The sequence below is a fragment of the Asterias rubens genome, chromosome 5 (genome assembly GCF_902459465.1).
Source record: "Asterias rubens chromosome 5, eAstRub1.3, whole genome shotgun sequence".
Classification (NCBI taxonomy): domain Eukaryota; kingdom Metazoa; phylum Echinodermata; class Asteroidea; order Forcipulatida; family Asteriidae; genus Asterias; species Asterias rubens.
This window is the reverse complement of record NC_047066.1, coordinates 8,015,080-8,041,102: the sequence shown is the minus strand read 5'-3', so window position 1 is coordinate 8,041,102 and position 26,023 is coordinate 8,015,080. Positions and strand designations below refer to the sequence as shown.

General features: G+C 39.3%; 1 protein-coding gene across 1 annotated transcript in view; it reads right to left on the bottom strand.

The window, feature by feature from the left end:
* Positions 1–24,380, bottom strand: part of LOC117290509 (transmembrane protein 132E-like) — a 50,555-nt gene extending 26,175 nt beyond the window's left edge. The window contains exons 1-2 of the mRNA XM_033771930.1: positions 24,110–24,380; positions 1,517–2,300 (exon numbers count right to left, since the gene is read on the bottom strand). Of these exons, the coding sequence (XP_033627821.1) occupies positions 1,517–2,300; positions 24,110–24,170 (845 nt within the window). The 5' untranslated portion in view covers positions 24,171–24,380. The remainder of the gene's footprint in view (positions 1–1,516; positions 2,301–24,109) is intronic.
* Positions 24,381–26,023: the final 1,643 nt, after the last annotated feature.

Genomic DNA, 26,023 nt, shown 5'->3' with positions numbered 1-26,023 from the left:
AGAGCGACATTTGAGTGAATCTCGCTGCAGTAAATTGAATGCTATCTGGCTAAGCCTTTTTGAGGTATGGTGGACATGATAGGAGTGTACTGTTTGGTTTGGGTGTATACAGACAAATTTACCCAAACCTAATAGTGTTGTAGCATTGTGTCTGTCATATCTCAAAAAGCCTTACTTGGTTTATACAGTTTGCAAATGCTATATCCAGCAGAGTACATGTATTCATACATAATATTACGCTTTGTTTTTCATCAAAAATGTGGAAGGTTAACCTTGCGGTAACAGCATGTGTGTAGTTACTTGTCAGGTAGAGTTTGTTCTTTAGAGAACTGTCTTTCTATATTCTACTACCATGGAGTAGATTTATCAGAATATATTCGGGAAACTTCACAGTTCTGAAAAGAGCTGCCCTGCTGTTTAACTACTTCCTCGGCGAAAGGTATAGAAATTGGCTGGGACCACTACTTTAACTTATAGGATTGTTATTAACTGCACCACAGCGGAGTGAGTTCTTAAACTGATCTCAACGTTTTGACTAGCTTGCTCTAGTCATCGTCAGGAGAAATATGTTTGAATATGTAACCAAGTGAGAATACTGGTCTTAGGCAACTACCAAAAGGTGTCCAGTGCCTTTAAAACACAAGCTGTAGGCCTATGTACCAATATTCACCTGTCACCTCATCCATGCTTACATCGTGGAGGGCTATCCCCCTGTTTATTTGTCCACTGTTACCTGGCTGGCTCCTGGCCAGTTTTTTTTTTATGTAAGGTGATCTAAGAACGCATAATGGGCACTGGTGGAAAACCAGATCAAGTTAATATACATAGTCCCAAACAAAAACAGAGACTGCATGAGTAGGTAGATCAGAAGAAAATAAACACTGCCGGCAATGGAACGTCTACAAGGTTGATACAAAATAAACCAAGGGTACCTCCTTCCCTTGTGCTTCTGCAGGCACAAAGATGTTACTGTTTTGGGGATGGGGGGGAGCTGTTTTTATTTCCACAACTCTGGAATTTCGTTTTGGACCCGAGTGGAAATTGTTCTGTTTATTTAAACTACTTTTTAAAAAGGATGTTTTTGGTCAGGGGCAAGATGGTGATTTTTTTCAGCGATATGGTGAGGTTGCATTTTGGTGAATGAGAAAAAAAATTCAGTGAAAAGTGCATTGTGAAAACTAAGTTTATTTTTGTTTATATTGTACTAGGGAAAAATCTCTTTGCTTTGTTAGAGCTGGGGTAAAAGTGGCAATCCTAAGTTAGGATATGGTGAACTTAAAGGGTCTATGTACTTTTTGTTGGACAAAAAACACAATGTCTACAGAGAAAATGTTTAATCCGTATCGAATCTTTGCAAAGGGCATTACAGCGAAAGCACAGGGCACCACGGCAATTGCTGTGGGTCATTTCGAGGCCCGAATTATCACATAATCTAAAAACCCTTCACCCAAATGTGCTTTAGAAAATTTTTCCAGCAATGTTGCATTCTCTCAAATGAAAAAAAAACCATCCTCACCTTATGAGGCAGCCGGCAGCGGTGAAGTTTTGATGAATGGATACAGCAATCTGAAATCGTTCTTGAACAGCGACGTCCATTTTAGGGATGTGCAGCCAGATAAATTCATCTTCCTTGATGGTCTTTAAAGCTTCTTGTCGTTGCTGGAACTGGACATCGCCTAAACTACGCTCGGGGACCAGCAGGTCACTGGTTCCCATCAGGCAATCACTATTCGGGGGCATATGTACCGAGTATGAGACTTGAAGCGTCTGGATGCTCGTCGATTCCCTCGCCTGCCACCAATCGGGCGGGATCGTTATCTGGGCCAGGCAAGATGAAGACGTCGACGATGGGGTACAAGCCGCCACCACTTCAGCTCCACTGAAGTGGGCTCTAGCTCTCAGACAAGGCATTGTTTTGATACCCGAATGTTTTGCTCTGAGCAGAAATAAGATTTGAATCCGTGAGTTGTGCGGCGAGACAAAACGAGTCGCGACTTCGGCCTTGACGTCAAAGTCCAACAAGTTGGAATTGTTTCGCTCTCTCTCTAAGCTGTCCTCCACGGAGAATGGGCCAAACGTTGCCCTCACTGCCCCGGAGTGGGAACCCAGGATGCCCACCATCTGGTCGGCATAGAGTCCGCCCTGGCCGAGCTTCGCCCTGGGCGGGAACACACTGCTGGAATTCCAGGATAGTTTGGAGAGGAGGACGGACTGGTCCTTCAAGGGCGAGAAATGGACAGGGAACTCCGACCAGGATTCACTCTCGATATCGCTGCGTCGGAATTTCGCTTCAACAACACCTGTAATGACAAAGAGAAAAGTGAATAATATTTAGATCAGATTTAAGTTTACTACCCCATAATGATACTCTGAAAGAGCAAAATTATACACAGGAACTTTGACGTTTATCCACTCTTTGAGTTTTATGGACACATTTACATACACTACAAATATGACAAACACACTGGGGTACCGTCTTAACACACAACACACTCATCCAGGTCTTATACTTTGGAAATTGCCTCCATGCCCCTTGGTCATGTCATTGCCTTGGTGCCCCTTGAAATGTATGTTCAAGGCCTGATACCTCACTTTCTTCCATGCCCGTTGGTGATTGCCTTGGTGCCACTTGAAATGTTCCAGTCCAGACTTAAATTTCCCTCATGGAGGTGCCTAAGAGTATACTAAGGAAACACCCAAGTATTTAAAAGACATAACAGGCCTGATCATTGTAAATCTTAGTAGTTTACAAACAAATTACATGTAGTTTCTTTTTCCATAATATATTCACCATATGGCCTTCAGTTCCCCACTAAAGACAAAACCCATGTACAAATCCAACATCACCTAACGAATACACATTCTTCAATCCCCCCACCACCCTCCCCCCACCACTTATACCGACTTACTCAAAAAAAAATACAAATTATTGACAGGAAACAGCTCGTTATGTACAGACATTAAAAACTAAATTTGTAACCATACAAGTAGGCCTACATGTACACAGTACACAGTGCATACATCACTACATGTAATGTAGTCTCCCTAAATGCACATATGTCTTTCCGCAACCATTTAAGACTTTATTTTTCCAACAATCTATCGACTTGTTCATTTCAGCCACCACATTTCTCAAGTAACACTTCTCAGATCCCATTCATTCTCACCACAAATACAACTTACAAGAACCCCTCCCCCCCCAAAAAAAAAAAAAATATAATAATAATAATAAATCCACCAAAACCCAGATTGCATTCCATTCCAATTTTCTTTTCAGCCTTTGTTCACAACTAACGTCTTTTATTTTTGCGACCCCGTGGTTGGAAAGAACTCGATCTAAACTGGGGTCTCTAAACAGCAATAGATCATCCTGATTGTAATTTGCAAGAAGCTTGGCCCAAGTTCAACGTAGCGCCAGTTTATCGTGCCAGAAACCCCAGTGGGGCTAGGGTACAATGAGTTGTGGGCTCCCCTGCGTGTCTGTTGAACTCTTTAACTTATGACCTTTGACCTGGGGTGGCCATATTTTCCTAAAGGATGGACAGGAGTGGGCTATGGGACTCTCAGTTGAATGCAGATTGTGAATATAACTATTCCCTGCGTTTTTTTTATACTGGTTTATATTTTTTTGCTTGCAGTCCCTTACTGTATTCAAATAACTGGTGGATGGCACATGTTCAGATATTGCATTGGGCTACAAACTGCAGTGTGGACAAATGATACTGTTTAAATTCTACCACACCAAGGTCTGATGGTCCTTTCTCTAAAGTTTGCTTGACTGATAAAAATGAATAAAAAACACTAAACATCTTTAACCAAATACAAAATACAAAACTGATTTGTAGATTGTCCAATTGTAGAAGTTGCAGTACGCCTATACGGCAACAACAACAAAACGTTTAGCCAGACACAACATCTTAAGTGGGCTACATGTACAGGCATTATAATTATTTGATGAGAAAAATTTAAAACTTGTGATGAAATTGAGCACCCCTCCCCCACCAGTGCACTGAACCTCCTGGGCAGTGTTACAGGTCAACAGTCCAACAGACTCTCCAGCCAAAGTAAAAAAGCTGACTTACTTTGTCCCCCTAAAAATAAAATTATTATTAAATTATTTTTTCATTTTCAAAAACTTGTCCGCCACCAAGTGCAAGTTTCAAAGACAAGAATCTTCCAAAAATGCATGCATGTTGGCCTACATTTTCATGTACCAAGTCCAAATACTGAACGATATACATCACAGAGTATACCACACAAATCTGTAACACATCTCTCACACTCATGTTGTGTATAACGGCAGTAACATCATGTTTATACTACTACCCATATATCACAAAACATGTATGTTGTTATCAAGAAGGTATACCCAAAAAAAATACCCAAATACATTTCTCGCTAAATCAACCCCGGGTCACCTGTCACAGTATAAACAGATATTTACAATAAACACAGCCATGGTCCACGATATTGTTGTTTTATTGTTGTTGACCCACATATCCAGGATTCTCTCCCAGATTTTTGTTCACTTTTCAATAAATTTTGTTCTGTTTATAACTGGGGTAAACGACACCCTAGTACAACCAAATACTAATGACCTCGTCGGCGGGCAGGCCTCCGTTGTCGGGCAGGCCTCCGTTCCTAGCAAATTCTTCATTCACACATTGCAGATGTCTGACTTCATTATCCAACCATGAATGTCAAAGTAGCGTTGGTGCGTGCTCACTACAATGTAGATCTTACAACAAAATCTCAATACTTTTTTTTTTAGCCTTTGAGAAAGACTCCAGTAGGGTCGAAAAGTCAGGCCATACACAATTGTTTTGCATTTAACCATAGGTCTTTTTGATTGATATACACTGTTGTTTGCAACAGCTAATTCACTTTCTCAAACTAAATTTTCACCAACAGTTTTTTTTTATACATTGACCCAGTTGAACAAATTCTTTACACCAATTAAAGCTTGCATCTCATTTACCCTCTATAATAAATTTAAAATGTTTACACAGTGGTGAAAGACTTCCTTGTGTGCGTGCACCACAGAGAAACAACAAAATCCATCCACGAAACATTTTTGTGTTGTAAAAATCAATTTAAAACTCCAATTACCTGCGTGTTAAAAGTTTATGACGAAGGCCGACAACATTTATTTGTGAACACTGCTCATAAATTTAAGTCAAATGTACCAATGTATGTAGCTACGAAGGTATGTAATTACCCAAGCCCCCAATTAAAATTCTCAACTTCCACAAAATGGTCTTTCATGCATTAGGGTCATTTCTATTCGGCCGCATTCCTAAGTCAGCCAACCTGTACACAGTAGGTCAGTGCCCCTGGGTCAGGTGTTCAGAGGTCAGGGGTCAAAGTGTATTCCTTCTGAATGCACTAGAGTTTTAGACCAAGCAAGGGCAGTAATTACTACACATCAGAGCCAGCAAGGGTATAGGAACATCAAGGGCAATAGGTGTTGAGAGTGTTAGAACTTAAAAGCATAAAACCTTACTTGGTAACGAGTAATGGGTAGAGGTTGGTAGTATAAAACATTGTGAGAAACAGCTCCCTCTGAAGTGACGTAGTTTTCGAGAAAGAAAATAATTTCCACGAACTTGATTTGGAGACCTCAGATTTGGAATTTGAGGTCTCGAAATTAAGCACTGAAAGCACACAACTTTGTGTGCCAAGGGTGTTTTTTCTTTCATTATTATCTCGCAACTTCGATGACCAATTGAGCTCAAATTTTCACAGATTTTGTTATTTTATGTATATGTTGAGATACACCAAGTGACAAGACTGGTCTTTGACAATTACCAATAGTGCCCAGTGTCTTTAATCATTCTCTTGAGCCTCAACATCTACGTAGACATAAAATTCAGTCTTTTTGCAGGCAGAAAGGTTTGCTGTTTTAGAATTTCTTACTAAGTCATTTTTGTATAGAAAGTTACCAACCAAGAGGCCCTAAAACAGGCCACACAAGGTGATGGCTAATTTGAGGGAAAGGGATCAAAAGAAAAATTATTTAGAAAATGTTATCGATGTTATTGTTAACAGCCTTTAAATCTCTATACTCAAGTATGTATTTTTGTACAAAAACTCTTACATTCGCAGTCGCAAAATGATAGTGAAACTCTGATCTGTGTCAGTGTACAATTGTATTAATTGGGAAGAAAATGATAAACCCAGTTCCCTAATTGAACCAATAATCATATAATCTCACCAGATGAGTTGACTGCACTTTATAAAAAAAAAAAAAAAAAAAAAAAGTACATGTACAAAAAATCACTCCCCTTTCTTCAATCACAAAGATCTCAATTTATGTTTCTTCATCTTGGCAACCTCCTTGAGAAAGGTACTTTGTAAGCAAACATGACATCTCCTAGCTCACCACATCAAGCAAGGCAGGAAAGCCAATTTATTACCCATGTGCCTGCCCAGGCTGGCAAACTTTACTGAGAAAGGGGGGGGGGGGGTTGAGATCCAGAGAGGGCTCCTCCAATTAGAGCAGTTCTGATATCAACCACATGGCTAGGTCTCTGACAAGATTGATTGTGCCGACCTGAGAGCTAAAGATGCCATCGTAAATTTTGATTACTTTTTTTTAACTTCACATTATTATTTTTGCTTTTTAGGGGGCAGAGTCAAGATCAAGGAAAAGTGCTGGAGTTTGAATATTTGGGTCTTAATACCCTGGAGAGGGTGTGCACTGAATTGGAATGGATGCCATGCCGCACTGATATCGTAAAAGTGGATTCGGCCACGTTTACGACTATGCTTCATTAGACAAAAATGTGCGTAAACAAGCGTTCAAGGCGCAATGTAAATCATTTTGTACATTTTCCAGATCTGTCCAAACTTTTTTATAAAACAAAAATCCACATCAAAAAAACTTAAATCATAGATGCTTCAATTTGCCACATTTAAATTTGCTACATGTCTACATAAGCCTACTACAGCATTTAAATTGCAGTCTTGCCTCCTGTTTATTCCTGAAAATGTAGCAACTGCTAGCGATGACTAGAAGGTTGGTACATGTACATAATTATAGCAATGCAATGTATACTAAACTAGCACAGTGATCATGTAACAAGGATCCACTAATAATGTCTTGTGCCAATACTTTGTTCTTGTATTGGGCAAGGCGGGTTTCCATTGATTATTCAATCATTTTAATTCAAAGGGCATGAAGGCAACTGCCTCGCCATAGTTTCATGTCTGCAAACACTTCCATTGTCAAGTTTTAGCCTCTTTTTGAGGATTAGCCTATTTTGAGGAGTGTTTTACAGCTCTAGAATGTGGCCCCACTAAATGTGTCTATAAAAAAAAAATGGAAAAAAAAAAACGACCTTTGGAATCGAGATAACAGGAATACTAATCATTGAGACTTTTCTCTCCCGGTTGTGGCTCGCCGTCGAGCACTCCCTGTGTAATAATACTTATCAGTTACAGTCATCTAACCTTTGATACGCACTCTTTGGGTGTTCATTGAGAACAGCTTGTACAACATGAGTTTATCTGGTTTATGGGTGCCGTTTGCAAACTGGCGATAAAAGCAACTTTGGCCAACCCCGCTACTCACTGTTTGCTGGGGAGCGAACACACAACTGTAAACAACACCGTTTTGTGTTGGATTGCTGCTGCAATGCATTTACGACAACATAGATAGGATGCTGTTGTTGGTGAACTTGCACGCAAACTTTACTGGGTTATAATGTTCAAATATGGGCGACACTATCACATTCTATTATTGTGCATTAAGGCAAGACAGAAACTTCATTGCATATTATAACCATGGATGGAGAAGAATATGTGTTCTTATTCCTCCATGCTAAAAAATCAAGTCACATCAAGTGGTACCCCTGAGGCCAAGTAAACAAAAATACCAGTTGGTCGTCCGGGTGTTTCCAAAAACAGGAGGATGAGGGCCTTTTTATTTTTTATTTCTTTCAAGCATTTTTATTCAAATTGGCCACCATTCTTCATTAAACTTTACACTGGCTAAACACTAAAATGAATCAAAAGTACAATCCCAAAAATAGAACTAAGACTGAAACCCCCCCCCCCCCCCACAAAAAACAGGAAGGGCAGCCATGTTTGGATGTTTTCTTTCATTATAATTTATCACAGATCCTTTAAGACCGCGTTAAACCGCAACAATTCTGCAGATGTCCTGAAAGTGCTAGCAACTGTCCTCAATGTAAGTTTACAACATGTCAGACAAACTTAGCATTGGCTCAGCATCCACCACATCTGACTAGTGAATCAAATAATTTTCTGCCGTCTATCACTGAGAGCTTGCCTGACCTTCTAAGTTCCGACTCCCATCTGTACTTTCCATTTGTGTGGATAAAGCCCCAACCGAATTGAACATGTAGACTATTAGCGGGAATGGTAATAAATTTACGATCAGTGGAATTGAACATGCAGTTATTTGCCAGCCTTGGTGTAAAGGCACACAAGGTTACTACTTACACGAGTAGATATTAATGCAATCCATGTATAGTTAGAGAGATTACATCCTGATGAATTTTGCAGTGGTCAGAACTATTCTTTATTTCTCACTCTTTGTGGCACTGTAATTTATTCCAAGTTGTTTGGGTTATTAGACAATTGCCCTATACTCTGAAGCTCGACTTTGTCTTCAGCAGGCATGATGTTCGGCCAAGTAATAAATATAACATTTTATCAAATACAATGACCAACATGGATTGTATTAGCTTTTTCAAGATATCCAAACAATTTTGTTGATTGTTCTGTTGGCCCCAAAAATTGAAGATTAGGAAGAAGATTTTACCTCGGCCCAATTTCATAGAGCTGCTAAGCACACAAATTTGCTTAGCATGAAATTTCTTCCTTGAAAAAACAGGATTACCAACCAAATTTCCACGTGATTTTCGGGATAAGCAAACAACAGCTGAATACCAGCAACAGGCAATATGCAACAAAGGGGAATTTGGTTGGTAATTCTGTTTTTATCAAAGGAAGAAATTTCATGCTTAACTAATTTTTGTGCTTAGCAGCTGTATGAAATTGGGCCTTTAGTCGGTAAGTAGCTAAACAAAATTTGAGAAATTTTAAATATGAAAGGGTAAAACATCCTCCAATAATTTTGTTTTGCCTTACTATGTATGTATGTTAAAATGATAAATATGGTACATTTGTGAATCAAGCAAATGCCCCAAATCCCGACTCCAATTTAGATATTGAAGTGACGTCGACCTAACTTAATTAAAGCTATCAAATGTTGAAACTCTAATAAAGAGTTTTATACAATTCATTTGCCTTTTACCAGGGGGTCAGACTGCCAGTAAATGGACAATTATGCCGACAAGCCTCAACTACGATTGATAAATTGGATCTGACAAGGCCGAACTCTGAACAAGAATTTGACAAGATTCAAACAGGAAAAAAAAATAATTTGTTATTTTTTATGACTTCACTAAAGTTGGCAAAGTGACGAAATACCAAGGCCTCCCTCTTTTTTTTCCTGGTGAAAAGGATTCGGGAACGGATCAACAAGACTTTAATTGGAAATTCTCCTTCAATTATAATGAGATTTTATTTTGGTTGTTACGATTTTCCTCGTCAACATTGTAAGTGTAACAGCCTTGGGTTGGCGGGTTTTGATTTTTCAACAAGCTAGGCCCAATTTTATGAAGCTGTTTTTAACAGCAATATTTTTTTCTGCTAAGCAACAAATTAGCAGGGAACCACCAGTCACTTACAATCCAAAATTGTATGGTATTTTGGCTGGTAACCTGTTTCTTCCAGCAAATTTTGTTTTGCACTATGCATTTAAAATCAGGAGCCTTTTTATTGATCACAGCCTTCTGTTACTGGAAACAAAAAAACCCACTTTCTTCTGGGCTCATGTTGCAATGCTTTGAATTGATTGCACCGATACCAAAACTACGCAATAAGCTGTTGCAAACTGGTTAACATTTTATACAAATTGGCACAATCCAGGAGAGTACAAGAGCGCAGTTGTTGGCTGTCATGCAATATGTCATGTTTCAAAACGCATTTATTTTGCTGATAAACATGATAAATTGCCAGGCAACAATTATAGAGTCAGATTTGACACAAAGACAGAAGGTATGCCTCTGGACTTGGGTTACATGTACCATGGACAGAACAAACACCAGTCTACTTAAACCTTCCTTGATTATATTTTGCTAATTATTTAAGTGATGACCACGAGAACTAGAGGGCGCACTGGCTGGTATACGCGGCCCGGCATGCGCGCACGGGGCCATTTTCTAAGTAGACAAAACAGCATCGCACAGCGTGTGTTTTTTTGTGCGGCCATTTTGTAAGTTGACAAAACAGCGTCGCGTAGCGTTCAATAAACACAAACTCCAACATGTAATTCAACGCGCGTACAGAATTGCGCGCGCGGTCCCGGCGCGTTTGTGCAAGCAGTATCATCAGTGCGCCCTCTAGTTCTTATATATAACGCTATGTGACCACCACAACCAATATCCAAATTCATCCCCATCTTTAACTCTGCTTCAGAATACAGATGGACCATTGGATCATGGTTGATTCAAGAAGCCCAATCCTAGCTGGCTGTGAATATTCTACCCTCCATGAATCCTCACCTACCAAACATAATCGGTGAAGAGTGTAAATTTAATTTACTGTACACTAGTATTCCACATTTTTTTTTCTTCAATAATTGATGCAATCTCCACCACAACCGCTCTACATGTACCTAATATTGCCTCCTGTACTTTTTCCCTAACCAGTGACCCTGTAAAAAGTCATCTTGACTGAGTGAGCAACCCAGCATCCGAGCCTGACACAACGGTTGTCCGTGTGAAACGTCATTGAATCCTGTTAGATTCATCAATTGGCTCGTTCCATTATCCTTGGTCATAATAATCATTGGCGATGCTTCATTAATATTTACAGCTCTGGCAATATCGCCATAAAATTGTTTTTTTGTGTGTTTTGTTTTTTAAATACAGGTGTGAACAAACTTTCATCATCGACTCTTGAATGTATTTCTCCCTGAACAGTGGATCTGTTGGCCCTGACGCTACTTAATGGCCAGCGACGGACCCAACGCTTCTTAAAATGGCCAGGGACATGATTGGTAGCTCTTAAAGGTGGACATGTTCCGTGTGGCCGCACAGGACAACCTGGAATTACCAATGAACGATGAAATGAATTTACGCTAAATCAATGAACCGTAAGAACAAAAGAGTCGGATGACTACAGTCTCTTTCCCTTATAGTTACGGAGTGAAAGAGACAGAGAGACAGAGAAAGTCAGGGGGGGGGGCATTTTGTTTGCACTTCCTCTTTATTTGCTCAGGGGCATCCTTTTCTTCCACCCATCTCCGCTGAGGATAATGTGATTGTGCCGTTGCCATGGCGACACCAAATTTATCGTCTGCGAGACGAGATGAGTTGCAGCTGCAGCTCAAAGAATGCAGGATATTTTAGAAATGATTTTCCAAGATTGATGGAACTTGATTTAGTTGTTTATTTACTGGACATGCTCCCAGCTAATTTTCTCCGTTATTTGATATAAAGCGCATGGTTGTGAATCCTTTGTAAATGTATAACAGCGGTGAAGCAATTTAAATGGAAAAGGAAAACATAACATGGCAACTTTTCAGGCGACAACATTTTTATGAAAATGTTTTTCTTCCACAGTGGAATCTCCCCTCCCCCAGCGCTCAACAAAGCTTGAGAATCACATTTGTAATAAAGTTCTCCATATTTAGAAGAAAAAATATCTAAGTTCTGCATGCATTGTGCAACACACTGTATACCTAGGTATTCACTACTGAATTTGTTTTCTGAGGGATTCATGCATTCCGTCTTATATAAACAATAATTTAGAGAAGAAAAAATGAGCAACCTTTTAAAAAATCTTTAAATGGGCCAAAACCAAAACACAGGAACTGTAAAACTGCACATTTTTTAGGGACATGTTGTCTTGGATTGGGTGAGTTGATCTATGAAAAGCGTTTGATATAAAATGCATTATGGTTAGAAAACTGTAGTAAAGCTCTACCTAAGATACTGTGTGCGTGTGAAACCAAACAGTATTCCTGATCATGTAAATTTGTCATCACCAACTGTAATGAAATTTTCAGGCTTCCATTTGAGATCCCCAAAATCAAACATGGTTTATTCTATTTCCCACACATTTCCCACACAAATTGCAAGCACAAATAAAAGAAGGAACATCACAACTATAAACTTCCACTCCATCCAGTAAAAAAAAAACATGTGCAAAAGATAAAAAAAGTTTATTACAGCTATGAATATTTCAAAATGGGAAAATAAATGACTGCCTGAGCACTTGAAGTCTAACCAGAGTAGTAGCGGTACCCAAGTAAAAGCCCTTTGTAGTTCCAGTCTTTATCACCCACGCCGCAAAAACTCCCCCCCCCCCGTAGGTAAGCAAACCAGTCAACCCTAATATGATCAAAGGTCGAATTTGGAGATGCTAAAGTTGTTAGATTATTACTTTTTGTCCCTAGTCTTCCCTCATCCAGTTGTATTGTTATCATTACTTTTTTTTTTTTTAGGTTTGATGTACTTTTTGATATATTTTTTTCGGACGGATGTTGAAGTGTAATTGCATCGGACCATCTGAACATAAATTCCGAGAGGGTTGCGTCACCGTTCTTTGCCTGTGAGTGGCGGCGATGGAAGAGCGACTTCTCCGTGGACTTTGGATTTTCTTGGGAGGGAGTTACAAAACACCTTGGGGTTGGATTTCTCGAAACGAACGTAACAAAATAACTTTGCTTTAACTATTAACTTATTAAATGTGTCAAGTGCTGCGGAAATGTGTCACAGTTTGTGATAATTTACTTGTTTTTATAAATTATGCTTTTTGCTGGCCTCTTTAACTGCAGCATTGAAACTTACGATGTCAATTTATTAACTTATATCAGTCATGGTGAAGTACAACTATTACTTTGAGTATCTTGAGAAATCAGAAGTAATAGAGTGCTACATAAACATCTCAACTGCGATGCCGGTGTCCAGAGAACATTTTTCATACACAAAAACTGGGTCATGGAATATAATATAAATCATGTAATCAATGTTATCTTGGCACACGGACAATGATGGTAATTGTCAAAGACCAGTTTCTGCATTTTATGTGACTCATCATTGATGTACATGAAATAATAGGCCTACACGAAAGTTTAAGCTTAATCAGTCTTCAGAGTCTTAAAGGGAAGGTACACGTTTGGTAATTGTCAAAGACCAGTCTTCTTACTTGGTGTATCCCTTCATAACCATAAAATAACAAGCCTGTGAAAATTTTGGGCTCAATTGGTCGTCGAAGTTGCGAGAAATTGGTGAAAGAAAAAAACACCCTTGTTGGACAAATTGGTGTGCTTTCAGATAAGAATAAAAGACTTCGAGCTCTTCGAAGTCTTTTATTATTTTAGTGAGATATTGCCTCTTTCTATAAACCACGTTACTTCAGAGGAAGTCGTTCCCACAATGTTTTATACTATCAACAGTTCTCTCCATTGCTTGTTACCAAGTCAGTTTTTAAGTTAATATTCGTTTTGAGTAATTACCAAACGTGTACCTTCCCTTTAAGAAAATAGTGAAAAAAAAACAGCATATTTTTCACAGTTTTCAAACAAAAGGTTTTGAACTCATGAGAGATTAAGTTTCCCAGACACTGTTTCATTTCAACACAAATATTTCAAGGAAGTTTTTCAAATGACCTAATTTTTGAGTTACTATCATGGAGAGGAAGAGTTATAAAAATGCAAATCTGTGAACATTTATACTTTCAATTTTTACTGATGTTGTGCAACCCCCTTTAAAAAGAATAACCAGGGAAATAAAAAGTAACAAACAATAACATGCGAGCAGTCCACATTAAAAAACTCAACCTTGAACAAATCGAAAACTTTACTGACTCTCCTTCAATAACATAATACAAAACCACAATTTTAATTCCGAAAAAATAAAAATAAAAAAATTACCCGAACCACAATCCATCCCCCCTTTGAGTCAATATGGAATATTCCAAAATCATGGCACAAAATGATGGTTAAAAAATAAAAACTCGCCCAAACAAAGCTGTAAAATAGAAGAGCTCGCCAGCAATAAAATTTATTAGTACACCAATTCTCTCCAAGGACATTTATTACTAGACAAGGTTGTAATTATAGGGGGGGGGGGGGGCTAGTTACAGGGGCATGACAAAATGGGTTTACTTAGAATTGGGCGAAATGGTTTAGGCCATAAAATGTCCAGCTATAGGCCCCACTCATTCTGACATGGGGGGATTTGATTTAGGATCAACTCTTGACACCTACCAGATGAAAGTAAGGTTTGGTCTTTTGATCAAAGCAAGCTGCTACAGGACTTTTGAGTGTCCCCCCCTCCACAAAAATAATAATTTCCTTTTTTAAAGTTTTTTTTTTAATGTAAAATGTTTGAGATGATAACAAGACAGGACAATTCATCCAACGCTATAATTAATGTCATGATATTGATTGTTAATTATGATTGAAAAGATATAATACATGTGTTACTTTAGAAGAGTGAGATACCATAACAGTTTGCAGATCTGTTCAAGAGTCCCTTCCATATGCAGGCATCGCCGAGGTCAAACAATGGTAATCGTGCATGTGCGTGGGTATGCGCCAATGATAGGCCTTCATCGACCTCAGTGGGGGCGCTGTTTACGTCTTGTGACGTCGTATGAAAGAGGTGTATATAGTTTCAAACTGATGTAGCTGTAAGCACGGAATTCCCTGCTTCCGTAAGCGCCGACTCTGTGCATTTATACAGTAAGCAGAGCCATGAAATTGGGCCCTGATAGTCAGAAACAAAGGAATTCAGAACACACCTTTCTGTGTGTTAAAAGAATGAGACATACTGTAAAAACCACATGTCTTTGTTTTCAACCCATGCAGGTGTCAAAACTGAAGTTAATTCAAACCTTAATTACCAACAAAAAATCCCAGACTTGAAGAACAATTCTTATAGGGCGAGATTCATCCCCCCTGGCTACCACTTTTTTTTCTACCCTTTATTTACAAAGCAACATTTAAACTGCAACAGTAGTTATATTCCTAATCTGAGTCAACCTTGAAAGTCAGCGCCTCTTTCACTACCCCAACAAATGGGTGGCCAACCCTAGCCCTGATACCCATTCCCCAATAATCACCCGCTGTCTAATGTTTCACCCCCAGTTCACTACCCACGATCACAAATTTTACAATTGGGACTTCCTGGGTGTACAAACAGCAAGGTTATTCAAATATAACGAAGGGCACACTGGAAATTCAAGTTGACTATTTTTTAGTGATGACGGTGGTTGAAGTTGGGTGAGGGGGGGGGGGGGGTTGAGATGCATTATACTTCCTAAGAGACTCCAGGGTATGTTCTTAATTCATTTAACTCAAGATTACTGCTGAAGCTCACCTTACCTAGACACATTGTTATAACGTTTGGTAAGTACTAACACATTGCTTAGCAGGCCTGGAATTAAAGACAGTGATGGACACTATTGGTAATCCAAATCAACCATCTCAAATAAACTCACACAACTTTGTGTGACAAGGGTGTTTTCTTCTTTCATTATTATTCGCACATTTGATGACCGATTGAGCTCAAATTTTCACAGGTTAGTTATTTTATGCATATGTTGAGATACACCAACTGTGAAGGCTAGTCTTTGACAATTACCAATAGTGTTCACTGCCTTTAATTGGCCTGCAGACCACGGTTCAGGGAGAGCGCTGTTTATGAATTTGCTTTACGTTTGTACATGATGATCCATTGGCCACTTTTTCCTTTGACGTGCAAAGTGGCAAAGAGAAATTTACCAGCAGGTGTATTTCTGAATGGCTGAGTGGCTACATGTAAAAATACAGTATCAGTTCTGCTCTGCCGATTACGCATGTAAGTGGTTTAGAATAGAGCTCAAGCTCAGTGCTCTAATGCCTGAACGACAAACAAATCAAGGCTGATGCATTAAACACAGAAATTATACTCTTCAACAGAAACGTCACACGCCATGATGATCTATTCAATCCGTCACGCCTGGTTTCCGACCGAAATTACCTATCCCCATTTTTTTTAAACCGAGCAGATACAAGTCAATTTGGAAGAGCTGAACTAGAACGCCAGCCATTGACTCGCAACAGATTCTGGAATTTTCCCAATTTCAGTCAAGTAGCAGAAGCCTTTTTCATTCTCAAGCGAGCCAATTTCCTGGCTTTGTTGCCAGCACACTAGACCCCCATTCAACCCATGACTAATCACACTCAGTGGCTGACAAAGGCTGTGCTTAAGGAGAGACCCAGGCAATCCCTAGCAATGAATAGAGGCAGTGCAGTAAGCCCCCCATTCAGTCCCAAACTAAATGACTTTTTTGTTAAGTTTCCAATTATTGCAAACTGCTCCTTTTACCTTCCATTTCCCATAAGGTGCCCCTGAAACAAGGCAAGTCCCACTCCGCCAACAAACACATTTACAGAAATTTTGTTTTGTACCCTGATAAATCGGTCGGTATTGTTAACCCAGATTCATATTCCGACAACACAACAAAAGGGAAAAAAGTCCTCCAATGGGGGTAAAAAGTGCCTCTCCCCAGAACAATCCAACCAATAAAGAACGTTTTCCCTCCAGAAACCCTTTATTCAATTTACTCAAGAGCACTGTTTTTCAGCCAGGTCATCAATCATTCCTGAGTTGTTTTGGAGTGGTGCAAGACTCTTCCCCCCCTCTTCTCATCCATAAGTCCTCACTACTCCACTAAATAATAACTGTCTTACTAGAAGGGGATGACGGCTTTCCTCCTGTTCACCAGCTTTCCCAACACCCAAGGGGCCAGCGGCTGTCTTTTCATAGCTCAAGCTTGAGTAGAAGGGACCATTGTATGCACCAAGATTGCAACTGGGAGGCAATTTGCTTCCCCCCCCCTTTCCCCCCAAAACCCTCAAGAGTGTTTATCAGGGATACTAAAGCATTTGCAGGAGGCAAAGTGGGGTCTGCGACATTCACAATGGGAGCCAAAAGGGCCGGGGCATAGTGGGTACCCTGTGAAGCCACTGAGTGTAATGAGTGCTGATGGTTACCTTTGTAGGGAATTATAGATCCAGCAGGCAGCTCTTTTCATTCCCATAATGAATTAACTCTGGCCACCTCATGAAAGAAGAATGCATTGACATTAATATTATTAGTGCCCGCCCTGGTATGGAGGGAAAGAGGGCGGGGGGGGGGGGGGTTCTCTCATTCGAAGGACTTAAGGAAAGCTTGCCGTTGGTCATTTTAGGCTAGAAAAGTTAGCCAAGTTCACAACAGAAGCTGAAAAGAAGGTGATGTTTGGGGTTTTTGAGTTACAGCACTACAGCCATGCTGGAATGCATTGCATGGGTAGGCCCTACATGATGAGGTGTTCACATAAGGCGATCCGACAACATCCAAACAGGACAAAAAGAGGAGATTTCAATACACAAATTTTGCTCGTGTCCACAAGCCACATCAATAATATACCAACTCCCATCAGTATTTTCCCAAGAACCCAGAAATGTTTTGTACACACACCATAAAAGTACCAACCTACATGAAGTTCTACTAAACTATTCCTGACAAAAAAAAGGGGGGGAAAAACGGTGAAATGTGTGTGTCTGGAAAGGTGTCAGAGTACCAGCCTCTCAGCTGGTGACCGTGTCAACTTTGGCACCTATCCCCCGCTGATATTTGACCAGCGGAGAAAACACTACCGTGTGTGTCTATTCAACGTGAATGATTCCATGAACACCAGCTGGACACCGCAAGCGTAGACCTTGTGATGTAAGTTACACTGTTACCCTAAAGTACTGGATGTTTTTCCTCCCTCAGATCGACACTTCAGGTCACCTCCGAAGCGCTACTTTCACAGTATGGCGTGTTATAAACCGGAATTCCGTTTGCATGACATAACTCACAAAAAGTTCTACCCTTTTGAATTCCATTTTTTTCCCTATACAGTTCATTCCAGTACAGAGCAGGAATAAAAAGAATTATTTTTGAAAGGGCAATGACAAAAAAATACTGTGAAAAAAAAACCTTGATGCAAATGAATCAAAAATAACTTTGATTTCCTTTCAAACTTACAAAAACAATCTTAAGATTTGTATGTGTATAGTTGCTGGGAACCTCTGAAAAACTGTGTTTAACTGAGGGGTTTCCTCAGGGTAAAGAAGAAATAAATAAATAAATAAATAAAACCTTTGAAACTGAAACGCGGAAATCTATTAAAAAGTAACAATCCAAAGTTTACAAGTGGGGGTTGTGATGTGTGCTTTATTGAAAAGACAAAAAAATGGAAACAGCCAGGCCTGAAATTTTATCTTAAAAAGGGCCAGGCTACCTGTATTTGCAAAGGGCGCTTCCCTTGGAAGTGTTTAAAGTCTATGGGAAATTTTTTGAAGGGGCACCAAGGCCAAGAAACGCCATGGCCACTGTGTATATATACAGGCCTGCAAAGCTACACAAGTGAGAAGAAAAATACCAACCAAGTATTGAGACTGCCGAAAAAGAAATTACCACAGTCAAAGCAGTGAGTCAATACACAAGTCAATCTGGTTGCCACCATCTTTGTGTTGTCCCTGTCAACATATTCATGATTAGGCCTACTGGTTTTCCTAATGCCCAAAAGGGACCTGACTATTTTCCTTCCAGCCTTGGTTTGGTTACATTAGTTTGAATGGGATAAAAATAACAAGGCTGCACCATGCTAAAACCATATCATGATGGCTTAATTGCTTTTTAAATTCTCCTCTTTTAAAAAAGCCTGAATCCAAGAAACTTGATCCGAAACTCAATCAGTCGAGCAACCTTCAGAAAAAAAGTTTCGTTGTCAAATAGTTTGCAACCTCACACAAATTGCAAGACATGGGAAAATTAATTTGAGTCTTGTATATTGTACAACAAACTACTCACTGTTGCAAGAGTTGAGTAAGAAAACAAAACTTCATGTGGTTTTTTGCTCCACAGTACAGCGGAAGGGAAAGAAAATCTAGTAGTTCTGCGGGCATTAATGTAAATGCACCCGCACACCATTGGTGTCTGGAAACAATCAAGTGCTGACAGCTACAGTGAAATCCTATCTGCACCTTATGGCCCTCCCTGCAGGGGATCTGTTCTAGAGACCACCCCAACCACCCCCTCCCCCCCCCAAAAAAAAAAAAAAAAAAAAAAATGAAGAAAAAAAAAGAGGGAAAATCAAATTAAACATGACTGAATTATTACTTTCCTCTCAATTTTTAACCTTTTGTTTTAAAAGAACCATTTGTTTCTTTGATGTTGGCTCTGTATTCCTTCAAATCAGGGTAAAACTGGCATCCGCCAATTGAATTACTCAACGAACCAGTGAGTGAAAAGAACAAGCCTGTACAGGTAAAAGAAAGGGTATACTGTATCCATACACAAAAACCCACAGTGTGATGCTGCATGGTCCTCCCTGTGGGACTTCCTCCCCAAAAAAATAAAAACCCTTGCAACTCAAGAAGTGTTGTTCCTAGGAGGCACATCTCTCTCTCTCACTTCCTAACCTTCCTCCTATCAGGCCCAGAGGAGGTGATTTTTTTTTCATTCTGAAACACAGATAGGCCACATTCCTGGCTGGCTGGACTTAAAGACACTGGACACTATTGGTAATTGTCAAAGACTAGTCTCCTCACTTGGTGTATCTCAACATATGCATAAAATAACAAAACTGTGAAAATTTGAGCATTGGTCGTCGAAGTTGCGAGATAACTATGAAAGAAAAAACACCCTTGTTACACGAAGTTGTGTACTTTCAGATGCTTGATTTCGAGACCTCAAATTCTAAATCTGAGGTCTCAAAATCAAATTTGTGGAATTCTTTTGAAAACTATGTCACCTCAGAGGGAGCCGTTTCTCACGATGTTTTATACTATCAACCTCTCCCCATTACTCGTTACCAAGTAAGGTTTTACGCTAATAATTATTTTGAGTAATACCAATAGTGTCCCTATGCCTTTAAGCAGACAGATATAATGTGTGTGTCCTGTGATGGAGAATGTTGTTAAAGCAGTCTAGTACTAGCAGACAAGACTGGTCTAGCCCCTAAGCATTGGAGGCGGCCTGGGTGCTGCGCTACAGCTCTGGGCAAGGAGAGGGTCTGGTCTTTGACGACGCCGAGGGTCCAGAAGTGGGTACTACACCCAAGAAAAACCATGACACTTGAGACATTGCCTATTGATTCCCCAGATTATTCTAACTATATTCCAATGAATACGTAAGTGCTTTTGGGACAGATGATCTCATCATAGTGCTGGTGGCACAGAGAGGGCCATTTCAATGGAGTACAACTCAATTCATGCACTGTTCTGTGTTAGATTTGTTTGTTAAATCCCTTTTGTCTACAAAGAGGGGAGGTGAGAACTTCTTCTTCTTATGCATACAAGAATGACTGTGGACATTGGACAGGTTGCAGACATGTATGCAAACTAGTCAACGGGGATTTATTTAGTGTTTCAACAAGTCGCTGTTCTTTTTATTCATTCATTGATATCGAATCAAAGTTTTTTTGATGAGTGACAAAATTACTTAAGTTACAAAATAAATACTTAGAAAAGTAAGGGGCCTACAATGTTCTTTAAAAAAAGAGGGGAAAAAATACAGCACTTTAAGAAAAATATCTCCCGTACAAGTTTATCCCTTGAAATATTCAGAGAATAAAACAGTCTGCTTTCCAATACACTGTCTTTAATCGACCCCCAAAATCTCCAGGCCACTTTATCAAACTTCACCTGGGCTCAGGCCCAGGGCTGCGAATTTCAACACCGCCAACTTCTCTCCCGGATTAGCTTTTGGCGTGGACTATTTGTACAGATGAGGACGAGATTTTCTGCTGATGCTGAACCGTTCGGTGTTGATTGTCCCACCGAAAAAAATATTGAACACACATGCCCTTTAAAGCCACCACTGGTATTACAAACAAACCTGAAATAATATAAGCAGTGTGGATACATTCCACCTTCCAATCCCTGGGGGCAAGGTTAAATCTGGGGTCTTCACAGAAGTTTTTCCCCTACCTCTCAAAGAAATGTGCATCATACACCTCATGAAACTTGTCTACTGTTTCTGTTTAAAAATTTGACTAAATTACCAAAGGTGTCCAGTGTCTTTAAGACCACACAGTTTTGTCTGCTCTGGATTTTTGCATTAATAAACTGTACAGATGCTATGCTAATTAAGGACCACATACAGTTTTTCAACTTTTCAGCAGGGGGAAAAAACCCTTCGTTAACTCGATAAATCAAACTTTTGCTCAGATTTGCTCAAAACTATTCCTCTTTCTTGATTTGAGACAAATCCTCAGTTGAAATTGTATCAATCAAATAAGGTCTACCACCCAGATTGATAGGAAAGTATCAAGTGACATTTACAAAATGTAAGATCATAAATTTTACTTTTGACTCGTCATCATCAATTTTGTTCAATGTCGCCAAAAAGCTGCTTTTCTTTGTCAGAACTTTTCAGTGTGTGATAAATAAGAATGTTTCAAGGACCACAGAGGTAAAGACAAAGGGGATTCATTTAACTTTTTTTTAACTAGTTAGTAATTTAAGTGCTACCTTTTGTTTTGCTTTTTGCCATTGCCTGAATAACATACTGATGGCTACCCACCACTTGATTTGAATAATTGTATTACATTTCAGTTTGCCACTTGGATGACTTGAAACATAGGGCCAACTACTTAAATCTGAAAAGCTAAAATCAAGGAGTTGGTTTGCAGGCCTGGAATTTCATCTTTGAGAATGGCAAGGCCATTGTCATTTTGCAAAGGACGCTTTCACTGAGAAATCTTCTTAAAGTCTATTGGACTCTTTATAGAATGGTCTTCAAAGCCAATACCAGGGCGACAGTTAATTTATTTATTTAATTATTTTATTTATTCGTTCAGGTTTTAAAAACATCAAAAACACACAGCAACAAAAACTAGAAATGTATAAACAATATTAGGAAAGTTTGGCCTACCCTGGATTGAAAACTTAGGGCAAGGGCACCAAGGCATGTCATCCTTGGTAAAGGGCACCATATGAGCTTGTAAATTTCTACTTGAGAATTTTAAGGGCACCAAGGCAATGACCAGGGTTATGAAGGCAAACGCCCTCCGTTGCCTCCGTGAAGTACTGTATCAGGCCAGGCAAACTGCTCCACTTTCAGCCACCGGAAGGCAAGGGATTATTTGAGCTGATATTGAGGCAAATTGTCTACATTAGAGTGGGGGGGGGGGCCTACATAAATTGACATATTTTGTGAATGATGTGCTCAACAGTAGATCATTTACAAACATCTGATCACAACGCTGAGTTAAAAACACAGCTATTGCAGATGTCCATGGTACAAAACTTTATTCTTAATATTATTTAAATGGCACTTTTAATGAGTTTATTGTTGATTTGTTTCCCCTTCCAACTAATCAGTAAACATATCTTGCAAGTTTAAAAGTATTGCAAACATATATGCAACGTACACAACCAACACACATCTGGTGAACACAGGAATCGCATTGTCAATACTTTGTTTTCAAGTAAAAGAAAAAAGACACCCTGAAAAATTTTGCCACTGGGTCCTTGGACTGATTTTAAAACTTGAATTGTAAGGTAACACCTTGGGTAGTACAAACATGGAGGTAGAATTAATGGTACAAATAACAATTGCCTGCCGAGGAAATGGTGCCATTTCTGTGATTGGTTAAAAAAAACGGCAACAATGCTACCCTTTGTTTTCCGCCAGGAAAGTCAAGAGCACTCTCAATGCATGACGACTTTGGAGGAAAATACAAATTTTGACTTGACAATTTTAAGGGGAGTGCTTGACAATGGCCGTAGATATGGGGGCAATAGTGCACAAAACAAAAGTCTGCAAGGAAGAACAGGAAAGATGCTGAATCTGATCGCCAAGTTTTTAATTCAGTTCGGCTTTAAAAATAATCTTATCTCAGTAATACAGGATACAAGGATGTGTCAATGGTCAATAATAAGATAATCTCCACTGGGTTAGTTGACAACGCCATTTTATCATTCCTCAAAGGCTCAATTTCACAATGAGCAGATCAGAGCTTGCTCTTAGAATGTGTACCAGTCTTAATTACTAAGCAACATGTGATGTAAAAATATAAATCACTATTTCAATATTTGTATAATAATATTGTAATCACATGAATCACAGTGGTGAAATTGAGCCACAGGACCCAATTGCATTTTAAAAGCTGCTTTAAAAGCGGGAAATATTGCTTTAAGATATAGTCTCCAGAAGACGATCAGAGCATACTGATCGAAACGTCGGGTTAATCCAACGGTTCTTTTCAGAACCACCCCAACTCATTTAGAGATTGTTATTACATGGTGTTACTGCAAACTCTTCTATATCTTATTTCCACCATGCAAAGTTTCAAATCCTACTTTTGCTTTAAGATGTTTTCTGCTTAGCGAAAAGGGATAGGAAAACTAGATTCAGTATATTAATTCCTGAAGTCACACATAACACAATACCACCACACTTTTGACACTAGCCTTCAATAGTTCGCTGAGTGCATGCTGAGTGTATTTTGTAATATTTGTTGTCATCTGCCGAAACCCCTCCCCAATTTCCTAGCCAGTATTTTGCAATAAAACATGTGAAAGTAGCCATAAATTCATACAAAATTACATTGGTTGCATTTGAAATTACACCACCAATCTGAACATTTACGGCACAAAATCATAGAGTACGGTCGTTTCTATCGTTTGACAAACTGCAGCTGCTAGCTAAGTAGCACTACCACTGTAGTACTGCGGGGCCAACGCCGTTTGTTTCTCGAGGAATCTGCCCCAACCAATCCAATTTCCAAATTCAGTAATCATTTTGTTCAACTACAATGTTAAAAATGAGAACGAACATGATACACAAATCAAACAGTCTCTCTATACACGACTCTTCATCATCGCCGTATAAAATACAACCGATCTAAACATCACATTTTATGCCGCCTCTCGGAAACCCATTTTCAGCCTTCATGCATGGAACCCAAACACCACACACACCACCGTATCTACACACGAGTTGTCTCACCGATCACTCAACGAAATCCACGGTACAACACTTACCACTCGGCACGGCGAAAAACAGTATTCCAGTAAAGCACCACCAACTCGCCATCCCTCCCATTCTGACGGCAAATCGGGCGAAAATCACGGTCGAAAAAAACTACAAAGCCGTGTGAATAGTTCCTCGATAATATCTCCTCCTTTTCACTGCCCAAGAAAAACACCAGCGTCTTCTAGATCATGAATGATTTCTTCCGAAACATTTGGTCTTTGAAGTGGGCTCCACAACATTCAGTCATAACCGCGGGTGGTGTATGTACGTACGCGTAGAGCTGTGTTTGTGTGTTTACGATTTCACGTAAATGCAAATACCGCATGCGCATACACATGAATAGGGTTTTCGTGATCGCTCAAAGTGCCGATTGTGCATGCGCGAGGCCGTGTGGCAAGCCAAAGAAAAAAAACTGTTTATTCAATCATAACATCTCATAAGTTTGCAGTCAACATAATTTTTTGTTTACCCATTCCTCGTCATAAAGTTGAAAACCCTACAAGAAGTATCGTAACAGAATGGAACAACCTAAGTACCTACTCGTGATATCTCTCTCAAATTACATAGTTCATAATCAGTATTTTGAGTAGCGTAGCTCAAAGAAGATGATGAAGAAGCAATATTCCTTCATCATATTCCATGACGGCGTAGTTTATATCATGATGTCGTCAATAATTCATTGTCCCATTTTGATGATGGGCCGGGAATTCTATTTAGCGGTTCTGCTTCGGTGATCAAAGGGACCGAGCCGCCTCTATCTCGAACAGAGTACTTAATCATTATGAGATCACGCACAGAATCTTATTGAAAATCGTGTATATAATTAGTTGTTAATTAATTTAATTATTTTTTTATTTTGTCAGCAGAGTACCATTAAAATTAAGCATTTTCCTTCAGGGGTTTTTCTTTCATGAAAAAAATATATTTATTCAAGCTACCAAGAACATCTGTACTCTAACAGCATTTTTTTTTCTCACGGAAGAGGGTAAAAATAAAAACTACTAAAATGCCAATAAATCATCGGGTTCTTTTTGTGTAAACTTGGGACAAATAAACTATCTTGAACATTTTAGGCTATTTGGATGAAAGATACAGGTAATGATTTAAGGGGTTAGGTTTGTTGGTTGTTGTTTTTTGTTTGTTTGTTTGTTTGTTTGTTTTTTTGTTTTTTGGGGCAGTGTTTGTAGTGTTTGTTTGTTTGTTTGTTTTGTTCATTTGTTTTGTATTTGTTTGTCTTTTCAGAATAGTCGTTTTCTCACAATATGAGCATCGAATTAAGTATAATGACATTTAAGCTGAAATAATACATATTTGTCTATTTTGCTTTGAGTTGAGTAAATAATATCTTTCAATGAATGATAAAACCTGGGCGTAAGAGCAGTACAGCCAACAAGTATTATTTTGTCGCGGGCCATACCGGCAAGAAGGGCCCCAGAGTGCGGCGTTTCTAAGCCATTCAGTCAACGTAATTGGCTAGTGAGATGGTCCATTCAACTTCCACCACTGTAATCCGATCGCTTTGTGACGGTTTTCACGCCGAAAAGCCGACAAAAAAAAAAAAAAAACACCACAAACCATTTATAGTGATACTTCCCCACTTCTTGCCGGGTCATGTGCTTGGCACAAAAAAAAAGAGAGGGGTATGATTGAAAAAAAATATTGATTAGTCCTGGAAAGGTCTCCAGGGTATCCCGTTGGGTGGAGGTGCGTGCCTCAACGGTTAGGAGAAGACGGCACGCTGTGTGTTGAAAAGCGGGAACAGTTAACAATCAAAAATAATTCACTCGAATGAAAAAACTTCAGTTTTGTCATCCAAGCCGAAAGTTATTTAGCTAATCACTTATATTGCCGTTAACCTAATAGTCATGTTTTTTAACGCGATACAAATAAACCCTTTTAATCTGATGAATGGGACACTGCAA